Source organism: Eulemur rufifrons, chromosome 2 (assembly GCF_041146395.1).
Source record: "Eulemur rufifrons isolate Redbay chromosome 2, OSU_ERuf_1, whole genome shotgun sequence".
NCBI lineage: Eukaryota > Metazoa > Chordata > Mammalia > Primates > Lemuridae > Eulemur > Eulemur rufifrons.
In genome coordinates, this window is record NC_090984.1 from 121,548,444 (window position 1) to 121,564,177 (window position 15,734).

Here is a 15,734-nt window from a genome sequence, read left to right on the forward strand (position 1 = left end):
CTCGGGGCTAAGCATAGGGAATCACGGGGCACAAGAAAGGGTTGGCGTCTGCCCCGCTGGAAGTTACTAGAAAGTGCCCTTCACCTGCATTTTCCCGTATGATCCGCAGCACTATCTGGCTTAGTCCCATTTGACACGTGAGGAAATCGGGGCTCAGACACCAGGCCACAGGCAGCAAGAGCCAGTCGATGGGGAAGGAGTCACACCTCTTGGGCATGTCACCCACTTGTTGTGGAGCCAGGACAGGCAGGACTGCTGGTGGTAGGGGCCGAGGGTCAGCATGTACTAGGACGAGCCCCCTCAGGCGTCCACGTGGTCTCCCCTCTCCCTCCTGTCCAGGCCCTGTCTGACTCAGGGGCAGAAGCGGGTGATGGTTCTCAGGGATAATCCTGGGGCCTAGAATCTTCTCAGACTCGGTCTCATACTCCACTAGTGAGAGCTCATTTGGAAAACAAAAATCCACCTGGAGGATTTGGGCACTTGGTGTGACTGGTCTCCATGAGCTTCCTGGCTCTGAGCTGGAGGGACTGAGGGTCGGGGGCTGACAGCAGGGACGGGTTGTGTTCAGGGCCTCCGGTGGGGGCAGCGCGGCAGAGGCCGGGAACCAGAGATGGTCAGAGACAAGAGGAGCCAGCCCGTGGGAACAGACTCAGAGGAGGAGAGGAAAGTAGAGAGGAGGCCTCCTCCAGCCACGGCTGGGCCTTGGGCTCGGTTCGGGGCGGCTGGCAGATGCGTGCGTGCTTCCCAGGGGGCTGCAAGTGGAGAGTGTCCTTCCCTGGGAGGGCTCTGAGGGCTCAGCCTTGCTGGGGGAGGGGTGGGGCCTTGGCTTTGATGTCACCAGACTGTGCTTGCCTTTTCCAGGGGTTCCCTCTGCTTGTAAGCAAGTCGTAAGTGTGGAAACTACGAGAGACATTGAGTGGGCTACCTATACCTGCACTTTGGGATTCCATGTGTTTGGTAAGTTTCCCACGGAGTTCACTGGGTTCAAACATAAGCCGTGTCTACATTTAGAGTATTTCTCTAGTGGTTATGAAATCTCATAGTCGCCGCTCTTGTCCACCTGCTCTGCTGCTGCATGAAGCCCCCAAGACACACGCCCGCAGCTCCCCGGGGGGGCCCGGGCGGGGCAGGCTGAGAAGAACTAGAAAGATGGATTTTGAACCCTTTTCCATTATACAAAATGGGTCCTGAGATAATTCTCTGGAACCTTTTTATATGAGGTTGTGCCAGACTGACTTAGGTGGACCAGATGGTATTAAGTCAATTTACTTACAATTTGTTAGGGTATTATATTTTTTTGGTTCTTAAATGAAATATTCACTTCCTTCAAAGTTCACTTTAGGAATATATTCATGAATGGCCTAAATTAAATTGCCACAATTTAGTAGGATAAACAAGAAAAGGCAGTATTTATAATCTCTTTCTGTGAGACCGCAGTCGGTAAGGCGGTGAGCGCTCACAAGGCTCCTTGGCGCGGCGTTCTGCTGTTTCCCGGCGGTGAATCCCGGAGCCCGCGGGCTGCAGAGCTGCCTGCTGACAAACCGACTGTGCGCCCAGCTCTCTCGTCGCCAGAGTTGCTGCCACCCAGAGTTTCCCAATAACGGTCTGAAGACAGCGCCGCCCCCACCCCCCCCCCCCCCGACCGTCCTCCAGGCCCACCTGGACTCGGGCTGCGGAGCCCACAGCACGCGATGCCGCAGCTGCAGGCACAGCCGCCAGGGGCCAGCGTCTAGAAACGCCTGGAAGGCACACGCAGACCCGGGGATCAGCAGTCCTCTGGAGAGAGGCTCACGTATGAAGAGTTCCAAAAACGAAAGTCAGGAACCTGCAGGCTTGAGGACTAGTCCGCTCCCATCGGAGGCTTTGGGGTAAAGGGAAGGTGTCGTGTTCAGAACCAGGGTTTCTAGTATGCTCTGCTGTAGCACCAAGAAGGGGCTTCGAAAGAAGCGGGCAGCCCAGAAAGTCTGCTTTTGCTACCCCCACGTCGTCGCCAAGCGTTGAAGGATTTCCTGAGAGTGGCCGGGGAGCGACGATGCCGGGAGCTGAGACTAAGCGCCCTTCCAACCCTTGTTTCTAAAGCTGGACTTAACGCAAATTTTATTTGCATGACAGCTCCATGGCCAGTTCTTGTGTGATGGGCCCTGTGTCTCTGGTGTCGCCAGTGCTCTGTTTGTGTCCTTTGTTTTAGGCGTGTGGCCGGAAGGCTCGGATGGAACTGACATCAATGCTGTCTCTCGAGCCCGTGAGAAAAAACTCCTGTCAACGGGCGATGACTTTGGCAAAGTGCACCTGTTCTCTTACCCCTGCTCACAGTTTAGGGTAAATAACTTGTTTCTCCACAATCTTGTCCCTCGGGGGGCATGCACATACAGCCTGACCTGTTTGGAAACTGAACAGAAATGGGCTGTTGGTGAATGTCACCAGCCAGGAATGCAGATATGCCCCTGTTAGCCGCTGCTCCGAGCACTTCCGGCTCCCCGCTGCCCTCAGGGAAACCCTGACCCTCCGGTGACCTACACGGCCACCAACTCTGTAGCTCCGTGGGCCTCCCTTCCCTCCCCTCCCCTCCACCATGACTTCCTTGCTCTGGCCCTGCCAAGCTGAGCCAATCCGACGCCTAGAACGCCCTTCCTCATCCTCCCGCCCCGACCCTCCTTCACCGAGGAGACTCCTCGCCTCAGCCCCCGGCCTCTGGTTAGTCCCACATGTGGGCGACCCGGTGCCTGGTACGGCCCTGTGGTGTGGACCTGTCTCTGGGCCGAGGGTATGCATTTGCTCGAGTCTGGCCCCACCCGACCGTGGGGACTCGTGGCTTTGTTTCTGTGTCCCTCTGTGCACAGAGGCTGCCGAGTGAAGGGAAGAGTAAAGGAATTAGGGAATGAATCTAGAATCAGGCATTTTCTGATCCAAATAGCTGGCTTTGTAGTAAGCTTTCCCCTGAATCGCTTTTTTCCAGGCCCCAAGCCACATATACGGCGGGCACAGCAGCCATGTCACCAACGTCGACTTCCTCTGTGAAGACAGCCACCTCATCTCCACGGGCGGGAAGGACACGAGCATCATGCAGTGGCGGGTCGTCTAGTCCCCGGCCAGGCGGGGAGCAGAACGCACGGAAGACACGACTCGCTTTGCGCTTGGTCACTGTGATTTCTGTTCTGTTTAAAAAATTCTTACAAACCTCAGGAAAACTATGCCCTCTGCCGGTTACCTTAGCTCAGCGGGTCAGTGAGCATCGCGTCGGACAAGCAGTTCCGTTCCGCGGTTTGGTGTACAACATATGCAACAGTGCACACTGAATGTGACAAAAGGTTTACACTGCGGTGACATCGACAGAAGTAACTGGTATATCCTCAGTAACTTTTCTATGAACTCTTCAAAAATGGTCACAGAATGCCTTTTAAAATGCTGTATATAGTCTACTATTTCACCACCTGGCTTGCTCGGTCGGTATTTATGATGATCATGAGGTCCCGGACCGCGGTAGCGGTAGACGAAGTGGTCCCACCAGGCCAAACCGCTGGAGAAGACAGCGACAGCTGACTCGCAGAGCTGCGTCGGGAAACGCGACGGGAGGCCGCGTTGGTCACACCTTCTAAGGTCCCACCACCTCTCCCCTCGGCAGGCTGTGAGGAGGGCTTGCATTCTTCTCTGTTAAGCAGATTCTACTCCAGACTGACTGCAATATTTTAGCGGGGTGCACGGGCATTGCGGAGTGTCCGTTAGACCATCCTGCCTAACCGAACGCAGTCAGCCTCTTAACACCTGCGTGATTCACGGCCCCTCCCTCGTTCACGTGCCCTGATTCGCGGTGAGGCGTTTCACCGCCACCGTCTGTATATTCATTGGCATGATATGATATCGTACTTGTACAGGATTCTAGCAATTCATAATGAATACGTAAGACTAGGCTTTACTGTTTATGCTTTTGGACACTGTATATTTGTATTCTACGACCAAGTAGACCAAGTCAAAAAATGATCTGAGTGTGCCGTAAACCTGCGGAGAGAAGTCTGGAGAGGCGCCACCAGGTACGAAGGGCAGTTGCCTTCCTGTCTTTGGTGCGTGGACGACTCGGTATAGTGTGAAATAAAGTTATGTTCTGAGGAGTAAAACGTAGGTGGCAGAAATTTGTCAAGAAGGCCTTATCCATTTTGATTGTGTGACAGATTGAAATTTATTGTTTACATTGGGGAATGTATCGGATTTTTAAATAGAAGAGTAATAAGCAGACTTTAAAACAAATACTAAGATTTTTACCCGTTCTAGGCAAGTAAATGAATTGAATTACCTGAACTCTAAGGCACTGGCTGTTCAGAGTGGCGGATTAAGTGCAACTTTTGGAAACATTTTTGATGCCATCACCAGCCTGCTGCAGACGTGCAGGGCACCAGTAAACAACTTGTATTAAAGACGAATCTGTTTGTATGTATCCTTGTCAAATATATTCTATAATGAAATAAAATCTGAAAAGTGGATTTCTTACTGACCTATATTCACGAAAGTATATAAATTAAAATATTTAAAATTAGACATGATTCACACTACATTCTGTTCCACCTGCAGACTTTTTCTCGCCTGGGTCGCTTATAAACAAACACAGTTTGCATAGCTATGGCAGCGTCCATCAGACGAGATACCTATAAAGAATCTGGCCTAATTGCCGTATACAATTGTTGGTTTACTTAATTATGTAAATACTAGAAACAACAATCATTTTTAAGTTGATAATTGAGGGAATAATAAGATCAGGGAAGGAAAAGAGACTCACGATTGACTTACAAGTCAGTAAGATCGACTGTTATTTCTATACACCTCCACTCTTTGCCACGCGCAGTAATGGGAACGGGAGAGGTACACCCACTGCTATTTTTTATATTTACATATATATGTATGTATATATAAAAACTACTGCTATCTTCATATTTGCCTGCATTTTAAATGAAATTCTTTAAATGGTGCAGTATTAACACATTAACTGCCATGAGAGTCGTGTCACTCTAGTTTTGACCCTGGGGCCACTCGAAACAGATATAAAATCTTGTTGATGTTCTTATTGTTATATTAACATTGACAATTTAATTCTAAAAACATGGATTAAACGAATAGAAGTCAATAAATTTCATTATTCTATTTATGTTTACCTTTAAATTACACTTGAAGTTGTCTATTTTCATAATAAAACACGGTGGCCCCAAGGAGAGGTTTCTGATTTTTTTTGTGTGGCAGTCAGTGTGTTAACCTTGCAGATACTCGTTATTCACTCATTAACACAGTGAGGAACAGAGTACCACCGCTCACCACCCCTCAGGCAAACAAGGCCTAGAACCTTCAGGATTCTTCTGGAACAAGAGGCTCCAGGAAACAGCCACAGGCCCACGTGACCAGGCCTCTTTCCCCACAGCTCTTAGCCTCGCTTCCTGTAGCACATAAGAAAAGTGTGCCAGGTGCAGTGGCTCACACCTGTAATCCCAACATTTTGGGAGGCTGAGATGGGAGGATCTCGAGCTCCGGCATTCAAGACCAGCCTGAGCAACATAGTGAGACCCCATCTCTACAAAATAGTTTTTAAAAATCAGCTGGGCTCAGTGGCGGGCACCTGGAGTCCCAGCTACTCTGGAGCCTAAGGCAGGAGGATCACTTGAGCCCAGGAGTTGGAGGCTGCAGTGAGCTACGATTGCGCCAGCCTGAGCAAGAGAGTGAGACCCCATCTCAAAAAAAATAAAAGAAAAAGGAAAGGAAAGCTTATTTATTTGGAGTTACAATAATTAAGTTTGTTAGCATAACAATTTTCCAGTGAAAAAAAGTTCCCAGGGGTTTTTCTTTAACTTAACTATTTTAAACTTGGTGTTGATAACAAATGCGGTAAAGTCTCCGTGGCAGTCCTGTTCTGATGAGGTCGAGGATGGAGGAAACGCTGGGTTTCCTCACGACAGGGTGGGCACCTGCGCTCACGTGCTCGAGCTTGCGGAAGAGCACAGTTGACCCTGGAACAACAGGGGTTAGGAGTGTCAAGCCCCGTGCAGTCGAACATCTGTGTTTAACTTGACTCCCCCAAAACTTAACTATTGATAGCCTCCTGTTGGCCATAAGCCTTACCAATAACATAAGCAGTCAATGAGCACATATGTTGCATGTTACATGTGTTGTATGCTGTATTCTTACAATAAAGTAAGAGAAAAAATGTTAAGAAAATCATAAGAGAAAATATATTTACTATTCATTAATGGCAGTGGATCATCCTAAAGGTCCTCGTCCTTGTCCTCATGTTGAGTGGGCCGAGGAGGAGGAGGAGGAGGAGGAGGGGTTCGTCCTGCTGTCTCAGGGGTGACAGAGGTGGAAGAAAATCCACATATTATTGGCCCCATGCGGTTCAATACCGTGCTATTCAAGGGTTGACTCTATATATTCGGCTCTGTTTACTTTGCAGCTTGCAGTGTTGTTGAAATCATACCACCCTGGATTTCTGAGCCAAACCATTTGCAAAGATGCATTTTTACTTCTCTCACGGATTCCCAAGCATTTTGGGGGGGGTCCAGCACTTTCCTGGCCACAGTGAGGACACTCAGGGGCCTAGGACAGTCTGTTCCCTGAAGCAGCTTACAGTTCGGGGGGTGTCGTGCTTGGCAGAGCCCCAGCTGTTCTCTGACAGGGAGGGAGGGTCGGGGAGGTGGCGACTGGAAGAGGGACAGCAGCAAGATAAACGCTAAAGCTACCTGGCACAAGGTGGAGACGGTGTGAAATGAAAGTGGGCCGGGTGGGGGCGTTGCTGGGCAGGGAGGAGGAGCATGGTTTTTAGGGAGCCCGAGTTGGAGTCTCTGTTCTTGGCAGCCACCCTGGGCCCTTTGGGGACTGGTCCTTTTGCCAGCCTGCTGCAGCCTGCCTCTGGGCCTGGGAGGTAGATCCAGAGCGTGCCTGCCACCAGAGCAGGGCAGGGAGGCCATCTGTCATGCACCCCGCAGGCGCCCGGGGATTCTGTAGGCGTGTTACAGCCCCAAGGGGAAGCAGTGGTATTCAATAGATACGCCTAGGCTTGGAGAAGGAAATAACTTCCCGAGACTGGCACTTGCTCCAAACTTGTCTTAACAAATATGTGCTAGGTGCTCGGGGTGGAAGGACGGGCAAAACCAGGCCGGCTCCCACCCTGGTGCACCTACGGTGCAGTGGAGGACACAACTGTTAAAGAGTGATGGCCCAGCCGCACATCACAATGACAACTATGACAAGGGTAAAAGGAATGAGCATCTCACAGGAAGGCAGGAGCGAGTCTGGGACTCTGGAGAGCATCCCTGCAGGGCGCAGAAAGAGAAGGAATGGGGGGCGGGGCGGGGGGAGGTGTGGAGGCCTTTCCCTTTGGGGGTCACAGGGGTCAGGGGGCTTGCGGGAGGCAGCCCAGGCGAGGCCTCGGGGGCACGTTAAGGGCTTTATTCTGAATCCTGAGAGCAAAGAGAAGCCACTGGTGGGTTAAAGAGAGAGAGGCTCAGATCGGCATTTGGAAAGGTCGCCAGGCTGTGGAGGGCGGCAGGTGAGGGGCGTTACCGTAATCTGTTTGCAGTGGTGGTGGCGTGGGGAGAGGTGGAAGTGCTGCCCGAGACAGGCTTCCATGGGGACCTCAGCAGGCCTGGGGAGGGACCAGGCAAGAGAGGGGTGAGTCCCTGTCCCTGCCTAGTTCTCAGGCCTCTGGCGGTGCCTGCAGGAGGGTAAGGGGTGGGGCCTGGAGCAGGTTGGGGTGGAGCGAGGTGCAGAGGCAGCCCTGGGCCTTGGCTCTGCGGCTGGAGGTGCGGACATGAGGCCTCGCACCAGGCGGCTGTCGCAGGGTGTGGGGCAAGCTGGGCGAGAAGAGGGCCTCCGACCCAGCCAGGGGACTCCAGAGTTCAAGGGCAGGTAAGAGAGCTGCCAGCAAGGAGGGAGGAGGTGGGCGGTAGGGCAGCCGGCACGTGGGGGGACCTTGCAGGCCCAGCAGCAGTGGCTCAGCCGTCTGTCCGGCACCTCCACGCACAAGCGCTGCTGGGCAGGAGATCCAGGCGTGGCGGGCAGAGCCTCGGTCAGTGGGGAAGAGAGGACACAAGGACAGGGTCCCGTGCGGCCGCCAGGAGCCTAGCTGGGGACAGGGGTGAGGGGTGGAGGGGAGCCCCAGGCCAGTTGGAACTGGGGAGAGGGAAAGTTCATGGGTCTTTGGCACTGACAGATCCTGCGTCTGTGGTTTCCACTGTGTGTGGCGCACGCCGGCCGCAGGGGTGGGAGAGCCCGCGTGGGCAGGGGCTGTCTGTGGTTACTGGAAAGCCCACTCCAGCACCTTCCCAGCCCCCAAATGTTTTTGAGTGATGACGTCCACTGCCCAAAAGTTAGACACTCTATCAACCATCTTTTCTGTGATCTGGGGACAGGCTACCGTCATCCTATCTTACAGGCAGAGGAACTCATAGAAAAAGCATCGTTTGAGACCCTTTGGCCTCTTAAAGTGATGCATTTAACCTACAAGCGGGGAGGCAGCTTTTTGGTGAAAAGGAGCTGAGAAACATGTACTTATTGCAAGGTAGAAACCGATTCCAGGCCTATTCTTCCTGAAAATTCTCTCTTTTTTTTAAACTTTATAGAAAATTTCAAAACACACAAAAGTGGAGAGAGCCTCTCACCTAGCTTCAAAAATTATCAACATTTAGAAAATTTTGTTTCCTGTCTCCCTTAACTTTTTTAAGGGACCAGAGTATTTTAAAAGCAAGTCCAGGCCACCATGTCCTTTCAACTATAAATACCGCAGTCTGTTGCTCTCGTGAGGACACCGTGACATCATCACGGCTTCACGATGATTTCAGTTTCCTGGGCTGTGAAACCCAACCCCAGGTCTCACTGCCTGGCACTGCCTGGGGATGGGACACCATGAGACGAAGTGCCAGACACAGACTCACCCGGGACATGCATGCACATGCAGCCTCGGTCCTGGACCCTTCTCCGGAGCCTACTTCTGTCCCCGACCCTGCTGTCCACCCCTGGCCCTCCCTCCTCTGGGCTGGATGCTCAGCGCTGTCCTGAAACCTGGGCTAGCCCCTCCTTCCCGGGTCCCCCATTTGCCTTAGGCCACCACGGGGAACGCCCCTCCCTGGTCCCCCAGCCTGGATCCTCCTTATTTCTGCCGACAGATGGGACCAGACACACCGAGTGTTCCAGAAAGCTTCTTTCTCCTGCAGGAGGGAGCCCCGTTTCCCTAGCAGGAATTCCACGCCCCTCCAGGGTGTCCCAGAGGAAATGGGACACATGCTCACACCACCCTGGGGCCAGGCAGCTGGGGAGGGGGTGGGAGCAGCACAGAGACTGCTGCTGTCCTTGGTCCTAGGGCCACCCCTGCATTCAGGGAGCCCCACGGAGGCACGAGATTTAGGAGCTCTTGAACACAGATTCTGCCTGAGCTCATAATGTGGATGAGTAAGGAACATATTTGGTTGTTTAGGCTGAAAACAAAAGTAGATGCCTTAGCAGACTGAATAGGTAATTATCAAAAACTTTGAACATGGATTAAACTTAAAATTTCCCTCTTCCCCCCAAGCCCAGCCGCCAGCTGCAGGTGCGCCACCTGGTGGCGGGAGAGCAGAGCACCGCCCTTCCCTCCAACTTGCCAGCTCGGTCCTGAGCCGGGTGGGGCTGGGGTGTGGAGACAGGGACAAAGGGAAATTCTTACTGGCCCCTCTGGGGGTGAGGGGATACGTCTCAACTGGCCCTTCTCAGGAGAGCCTTCGGAGGCTCCTGGGGAACCCCAGCGTCGCTGGCGGGCTCCCACCTGCCGTCCCCCTTAGGTCGCTGCTTTCTCCCTCCTGCAGAAGTCCCAGCACCCTCCAGGTGGCCCTGCTGGACAGCATCTTAGATGATCCGTCCCCATCCTTGCGTGGGGACTCACGTCTGCCTGAGAAAACCCCTGTGCCGCCGTCCCCTGCCCCCGGGGGTGGGCAGTCGCTCCTCCCACACTCAGCCTTCTCCGGGCAGCTGCTGAGAGCCACCTTCTCGCCCTTGGCTGTTTCAGCCACTGATCCACAGACTCCAGAGGACACATGTCCAGCTCTGCACGTGGCCTGGGGTGGGGCAGAAGCAACCACCACTCCTCTCTCTTGAGAGAAGGGGCTTTGGAATCAACAGCTCAACTTACATTATTCCTTACAGATACTTCCGAAGATTTCTAATTCCTGACCATTTTATACTCCAACATGGCTCTAAGAGGTTTCTTGGGAACCTCTTTTGTGGCTTCTGGCGCGGCCCAGCAGTGCCTTTGGAATGCCGCATCCCGTGGGTCTTGGCTCTGCAGCTGAAATGTCACTTGGGCATCCAGTTACATAACGGTGAGTGTTCTCGTACAGTGTCTTTGTGCACATGTGCGAGATAGTCTCTGGGATCCCTCCCCAGGAGCGGGCCTGTGAGTTTCTAGGGCACTAAATGTTGCCAAGTTGTCCTCCACAGCAGCGGTGCCAGCAGTGTGGGAGCGTCCCTGTTGTTGCACTTCCTCCCCCACACTTGGCATTGTCGTTGCAACTCATTCCTACAACAGCCCAGAGAGGTAGGATCCTCACAGAGACGCTAAGGAAAGGGGGCTGGGGAGATCGAAGCACTGGCCCGAGGTCACAGAGCGAGGTGGTGGCGGAGTTAAGGGCAGAGTTCCCAGTTCCCACAAGCCGCCTTCCACGCCGGCGTCCTCAGACTGGGTCTGTGGGGCACCGTTGGAGGGGTTGCTAACTGGAGGGTTTCCGGATGATTTTAGAAAGTGCTGCGTATTGCAGAGGGGAGAGACAGAGAGAGAGGCTTGAGTGCAGGCTGCCTGTGAAAGGCCTGGAAGCTTCTGTAATGACAGAGTTGGGCGTTTCCCCAACTCGAGCATTGGACACTGGGACACTTTGCTCCCAGGCACTGATTACCGGCCCAGGGATCTGAGTTCCACACGTGCCGTCTTGGGAGCTGCCGTGGGAAGAGGTTACTCATACCGAGGCTTAACGTGAAGAGACGGGAAAGAGAACTCCGAAGCCAGATGATTCCCCAACAGCCCCCCGCTGCCCCCAGAGTCTGCCAGGAGTGGCTTCCAAGCCGAATTCTCAACGAGGGGGACTAGGTGCATGAGGGCTTTTCTGTCCCTCCTGTGTCCCAGCCAACTCCGTTAGGCCGTGTCCAGAGTTCCTCTAATGTGATCAGCCTCGCCCTGGTGTAAAGCCAGGTAACTGGAGCCCCTCGGCGCCCAGCGATGAATATTCGGTGATAATAGAACAAGCCTCTGGACAAGGTAGAACCTGAAACCTTTCTTCTCTCGTTTAGTAGGTGAGTTGCCGTGGCAACAGGAGGGGCAGAACGGGGGACTCTGGGAAAGAACTTGGCTATAACATTTCGGTTACTAACTTTTGGGGCAGTTTCTCCCTCCTTACCAGGGATGAACTACGACATTGCCAGACTCCTGCCCTGGAGAGACCAATGTCATGCGCTCTGTGACACTTCTGAGATTCTTTTGGGCGAATGGGCTTCTGTGTCTTTCAGATTACTCGCAGGGACCCCAGAGAGTGGCTCCTGAAAAGAGAATGGGCTGTGACCACCAAAGCCCAGCCCCCGCCTGGCCCCCTGTACACCGCGGGCCCGCAGTGTTCCTCCGATTCACACAGATGAGGGAGGTTTGGGACAGTGTCAGCTCACTGTCTGCATCCAGACCAAGCTGCAGGAGAAGCCAGGCAGCATCCTGTGCTCCGGGCCTCAGGGCCACCTGAGACCACCCCATCCTCACCTTCGGTCCCTGCTGGTCCTGGCATCTGCCCAGTCGACTGCATGTTCAGAAACTCTGATGGTACAGGAAGGGCTTTGGCTTTGTCCTGGCACGTTCCCTCCTGCTCGTGTTCCTTCCCAGGCTGAGGCAGCTCAAGGGTTTGGACATCAGCGGAAGCAGGCGAGGAGAGGACGCAGACGGAGAGGGCCCCTGGAGCCCAGAAGGACTGCGGGCCACTGCCACACTCGCTTGCCTCCCTCCACACACCGTGGCCACCGCAGCAGGGAGGTTTATTTGAGTGATTTGTGGAATGGCAGCCCCGCAGTGAAGCCTGGGGGCTGTCGTGGGGGCGGATTTCCCAGAGTACATTCTGTGGAAGTCAATTCCATGGCGTGTCACCAGACCCTGGGTGCAGGAGGCACCGCATCTAATACATTCACGTGCACTGTGAGTTCGGGGCAGGGTGTACTGTGTCCGTCCGTCCGTCCGTCCATCCATCGATGGACACCAGCCCTACTCAGAGCCAGGTACATCCCAGGGCCGGGGATGCCGACGTGCTTGCTCTCACGGAACTGTGAGTGGAGAAAGCAACAAGGAGACGGAGGACAGAGTGCCGGCTGGGGACGGGCAGGGAGGGGTCAGCATGGTGGCAGCTGCTTGAGTCTGGGCACCCAGGGGAGGTGGCCTTTGAACAGAGAGTGCAGTGGCAAAGTGAGGGCCTGAGCCTTGCAGCCAGCAGGGATGCCCCCAGCTGCAGATTCTGGGTCCCCAAGGCTGTCTGACCACACAGCCTTTCCTTCCTGGACGTCACTGCCAGGCCAGAGACTCTGGGGGCACACCTTGGGGGAATGCTGTTTCCTTCAGCTTCCTCTTTTTTTTTTTTCTTTTCAAGGTGTGGGGGGTTGTGAGGAGGGATGTTCAGTTGCCTTGTTCGTGTTTATTGAGACAGAGTCTCCCCTGTTTCCCTGGGTAGAGTGCAGTGGCATCCTTGTAGCGCTCTGCAACCTCCAACTCCTGGGCTCTAAGTGATCCTCCCGCCTCAGTCTCCTGGGTAGCTGGGACTACAGGTGCAACCCGCAATACCTGGCTGGGTTTTTTTTTTTTTCTTTCTTTTTGGTAGAGATGGGTTCTCACTCTTGCTCAAGCTAGTCTCCTGAGCTCAAGCGATCCCCCCACCTCCACCTCCCAGAGTGCTAGGATCATAGGTGTGAGCCACCATGCCCGGACAAGCTCCCTATTTTTTTGATGGACATAGAAACAAAGCCCTTGGAGAACAGGGATTTGCCCAAAGTGTGACCTTAGCAGGCCACAACTGCCCTCCTTTGTTCCTTTTTATACGACAAAGGTTACTGTACTTTTTAATGATACAACTGATACAGACATTATAGCAAATTCAGAAAGAAGCCCCGACACATTCCTACCACCCTGAAATAGCACTATTACTTCTTAGTGCATCAACTTCCTGTATTTTTTTCTATGAGTGGATTTTTGGATGTGTTTCCATGGTTAACATATTGCATATACAATGCTCTATGCTTTGTATAGTTATATTGCTTTTTTCATATAACTTTATAGACATTTTCCCATGTCATTATAACTTTGTTATAAATAACTCTGATCAGCTGTATAACATGTTGCCATGATCGATATCAATTGCTCCTTGACCAGTCCTCTCACGTTGATGGTGATGGTGATGGTAGTGATGATGATGATGGTGATGGTGGTTATGATGGTGGTGATGGTGCTGATAATGATAGTGCTGATGGTAATGGTGATGATGATGATGGTGATGGTGATGATGATGATGGTGATGGTGGTGATGGTGGTGATAATGATAGTGGTGATGGTAATGGTGATGATGATGGTGATGGTGATGATGATCGTGGTGATGGTGATGGTGGTGGTGATGGTGGTGGTGGTGATGGTGGTGGTGGTGATCTGGTGGTTATGGTGATGGTGATGATGATGATGGTGATGGTGGTGATGGTGGTGATGGTGGTGATGGTAGTGGTGGTGGTGGTGATGATGATGGTGGTGGTGATGATGGTGGTGCTGATGATGGTGATGGTGATTTGGTAATGGTGGTGATGATAAGAAAAGGTGATAAAGGCCACCCTTATTGAGTGCCATTTCTCCACAGTATGCTTGTTCTCTGTAGGCTCCTTCCATCAACATTTAAACAGGTTCGAATCTCCCTTATTTAAAAGAAAACCTTCCTGGTCCACCCCTTTACTGCAGAGCTCTCTCCTGGGCCCTCTTCTCTTCTCTTCTCTCTCCACCCTCTCCCTGGGCTAACTCCTCAGCTCCCAGGGGCTCAGTTGCCTCTTTAATCCTCTCAAAGCCCAAATCGATATCTTTGGCTCAGCCTGTCTGCTTAGCTTCACACGTGTCTCTTCAACAGCCCACGGGATGTCTCCATCTGCTCACTCCACAGGTGCCTCATTCTCCACATGCCCCAGACCCAATTCATCCACTTCTCGCCCCAAATCTTGTGCAGCGTCCTCCCCACTGCCCAAGCCAGGAATGTGGGCATTCCTCTGCACCCCTCTCTTTGACCCACTCACCGCCTGTGTCAGCAAGCTGCCATTAACGGTGACAACTCCAGCAGCATCACTTGGAGAGCATGTCCCCCACTCCAGGCACTGCTGGAGGTGCCTTACACACAGCCACGCCTTCAACACTCCCAACAGCCCTCCGGGGTGGCTTATTATTACCATCCGCCTTTTACACAGAGATGTTGGTTGACTTACTAAGGGTCACACAGCAAAGAAATTGGGATTTTAGCCCACATAGTCAGGTTTCAGAGATCACACTCAACCCCTGCACCATTCTGCCTCTCCAAAACATGAGGGTTCTACCCCGTGGGAGCCATGGCGCGTGTCCACGTTGTTCCTCCACGGGTGCTGCCTTTGGCCTGGCTGCAGCCATGCCGGCCCTCCCCCAGGCAGTCGGAGTGAGCTTTCCACACTATAAATCTGACCATTTCACTCGCCTGCTTTAAACCCCTTAGTGGCTCTAAGGGAAGGCTCCTTCACGGTGCACGCTGGGCCTGTTTGGGCAGCTCTGGGGGCCCCTCCAGCCCCAGCTCTGCTTCCACCACTGAGCTTCTCTCTGTCCCCCCACCATGGCGCACCCTCTGTTGCTACCCAGGCTTTACCCATGCTTTCTGCCCCAACACTCTTCCTCCCATCATCCTGGCCCTCTACCATAACTTTCATAACTCAGCTTAGAGGTCACTTCCTCCGGGAAGCCTTCCCTGAGTGCCAAGTACTGCCCTTGCACTTCCCCTATCACATCAATATTGCAGCTGTTTACTTGCCTCCAGCCCTGCGCCCAATGGCCCCGAGGTGGAAACTCTGCTTCCTGTTTACTCTTCCCCAGAACCGAGCACAGTGCCCGGGACCCACAGGTGATCAGTCAGTGTTCGCTGAATACACAAATGAATGGGCCTCTGAGTGGCAGGGTGAGCCTTTGACCTTGTATAACATAACCCTTCGCTCTTAACCCTAAGTATCTTTTCCTGCTTCCGGTGTTTCACTATGGCAAAGGAGACTGCAGTGAACAGCTAAGGCCCATGAGCTTTTCTTTTAGGTAAATTTATTTCTTTGGGGCAAATGCCCAGAAGTGGAATTACTGAGTTATTGGGCAAGAACATCTTTATGTCTCCAGATATGTTTTGCAAAAATGAATTCCAAAATTATGGTAGCAATTTGGTAAGCTTTTTCTTTTTTAGCAAACTAATCCTCTCTCCCTTGTTAAGTGTCTTCCTGGCGGAAGCCACACAAAGCTATTTTTACCGAAAGGCTGTAAACCTCATCATTCTCCAAGAGGAAAGTCAGGCATGTGTGAGGAAGCTGTCTACCCACCTCGCGGGCCCGTCAGCCTCTGTGCTCTTGCCAAGCTCTAGGTCATTCAGGAAAAGCAAGTTTAAATTATGTTCCAAATTAAGCTGTGGTTTTGTAAAAGAAGGAGAACAGACACACACACTCACACGCATGGACACATATCCATC

General features: G+C 52.8%; 1 protein-coding gene across 4 annotated transcripts in view; it reads left to right on the forward strand.

Annotated features, from left to right (window-relative positions):
• The window catches only part of EML1 (EMAP like 1), a 171,393-nt gene extending 166,989 nt beyond the window's left edge, over positions 1-4,404 (forward strand). For all 4 annotated transcript variants that reach the window (XM_069465295.1, XM_069465296.1, XM_069465294.1 and 1 more), the window contains 3 exons: positions 862-957; positions 2,189-2,319; positions 2,957-4,404. In XM_069465295.1, the coding sequence (XP_069321396.1) occupies positions 862-957; positions 2,189-2,319; positions 2,957-3,082 (353 nt within the window). In that variant the 3' untranslated portion in view covers positions 3,083-4,404. The remainder of the gene's footprint in view (positions 1-861; positions 958-2,188; positions 2,320-2,956) is intronic.
• The last annotated feature ends 11,330 nt before the right edge of the window (positions 4,405-15,734 follow it).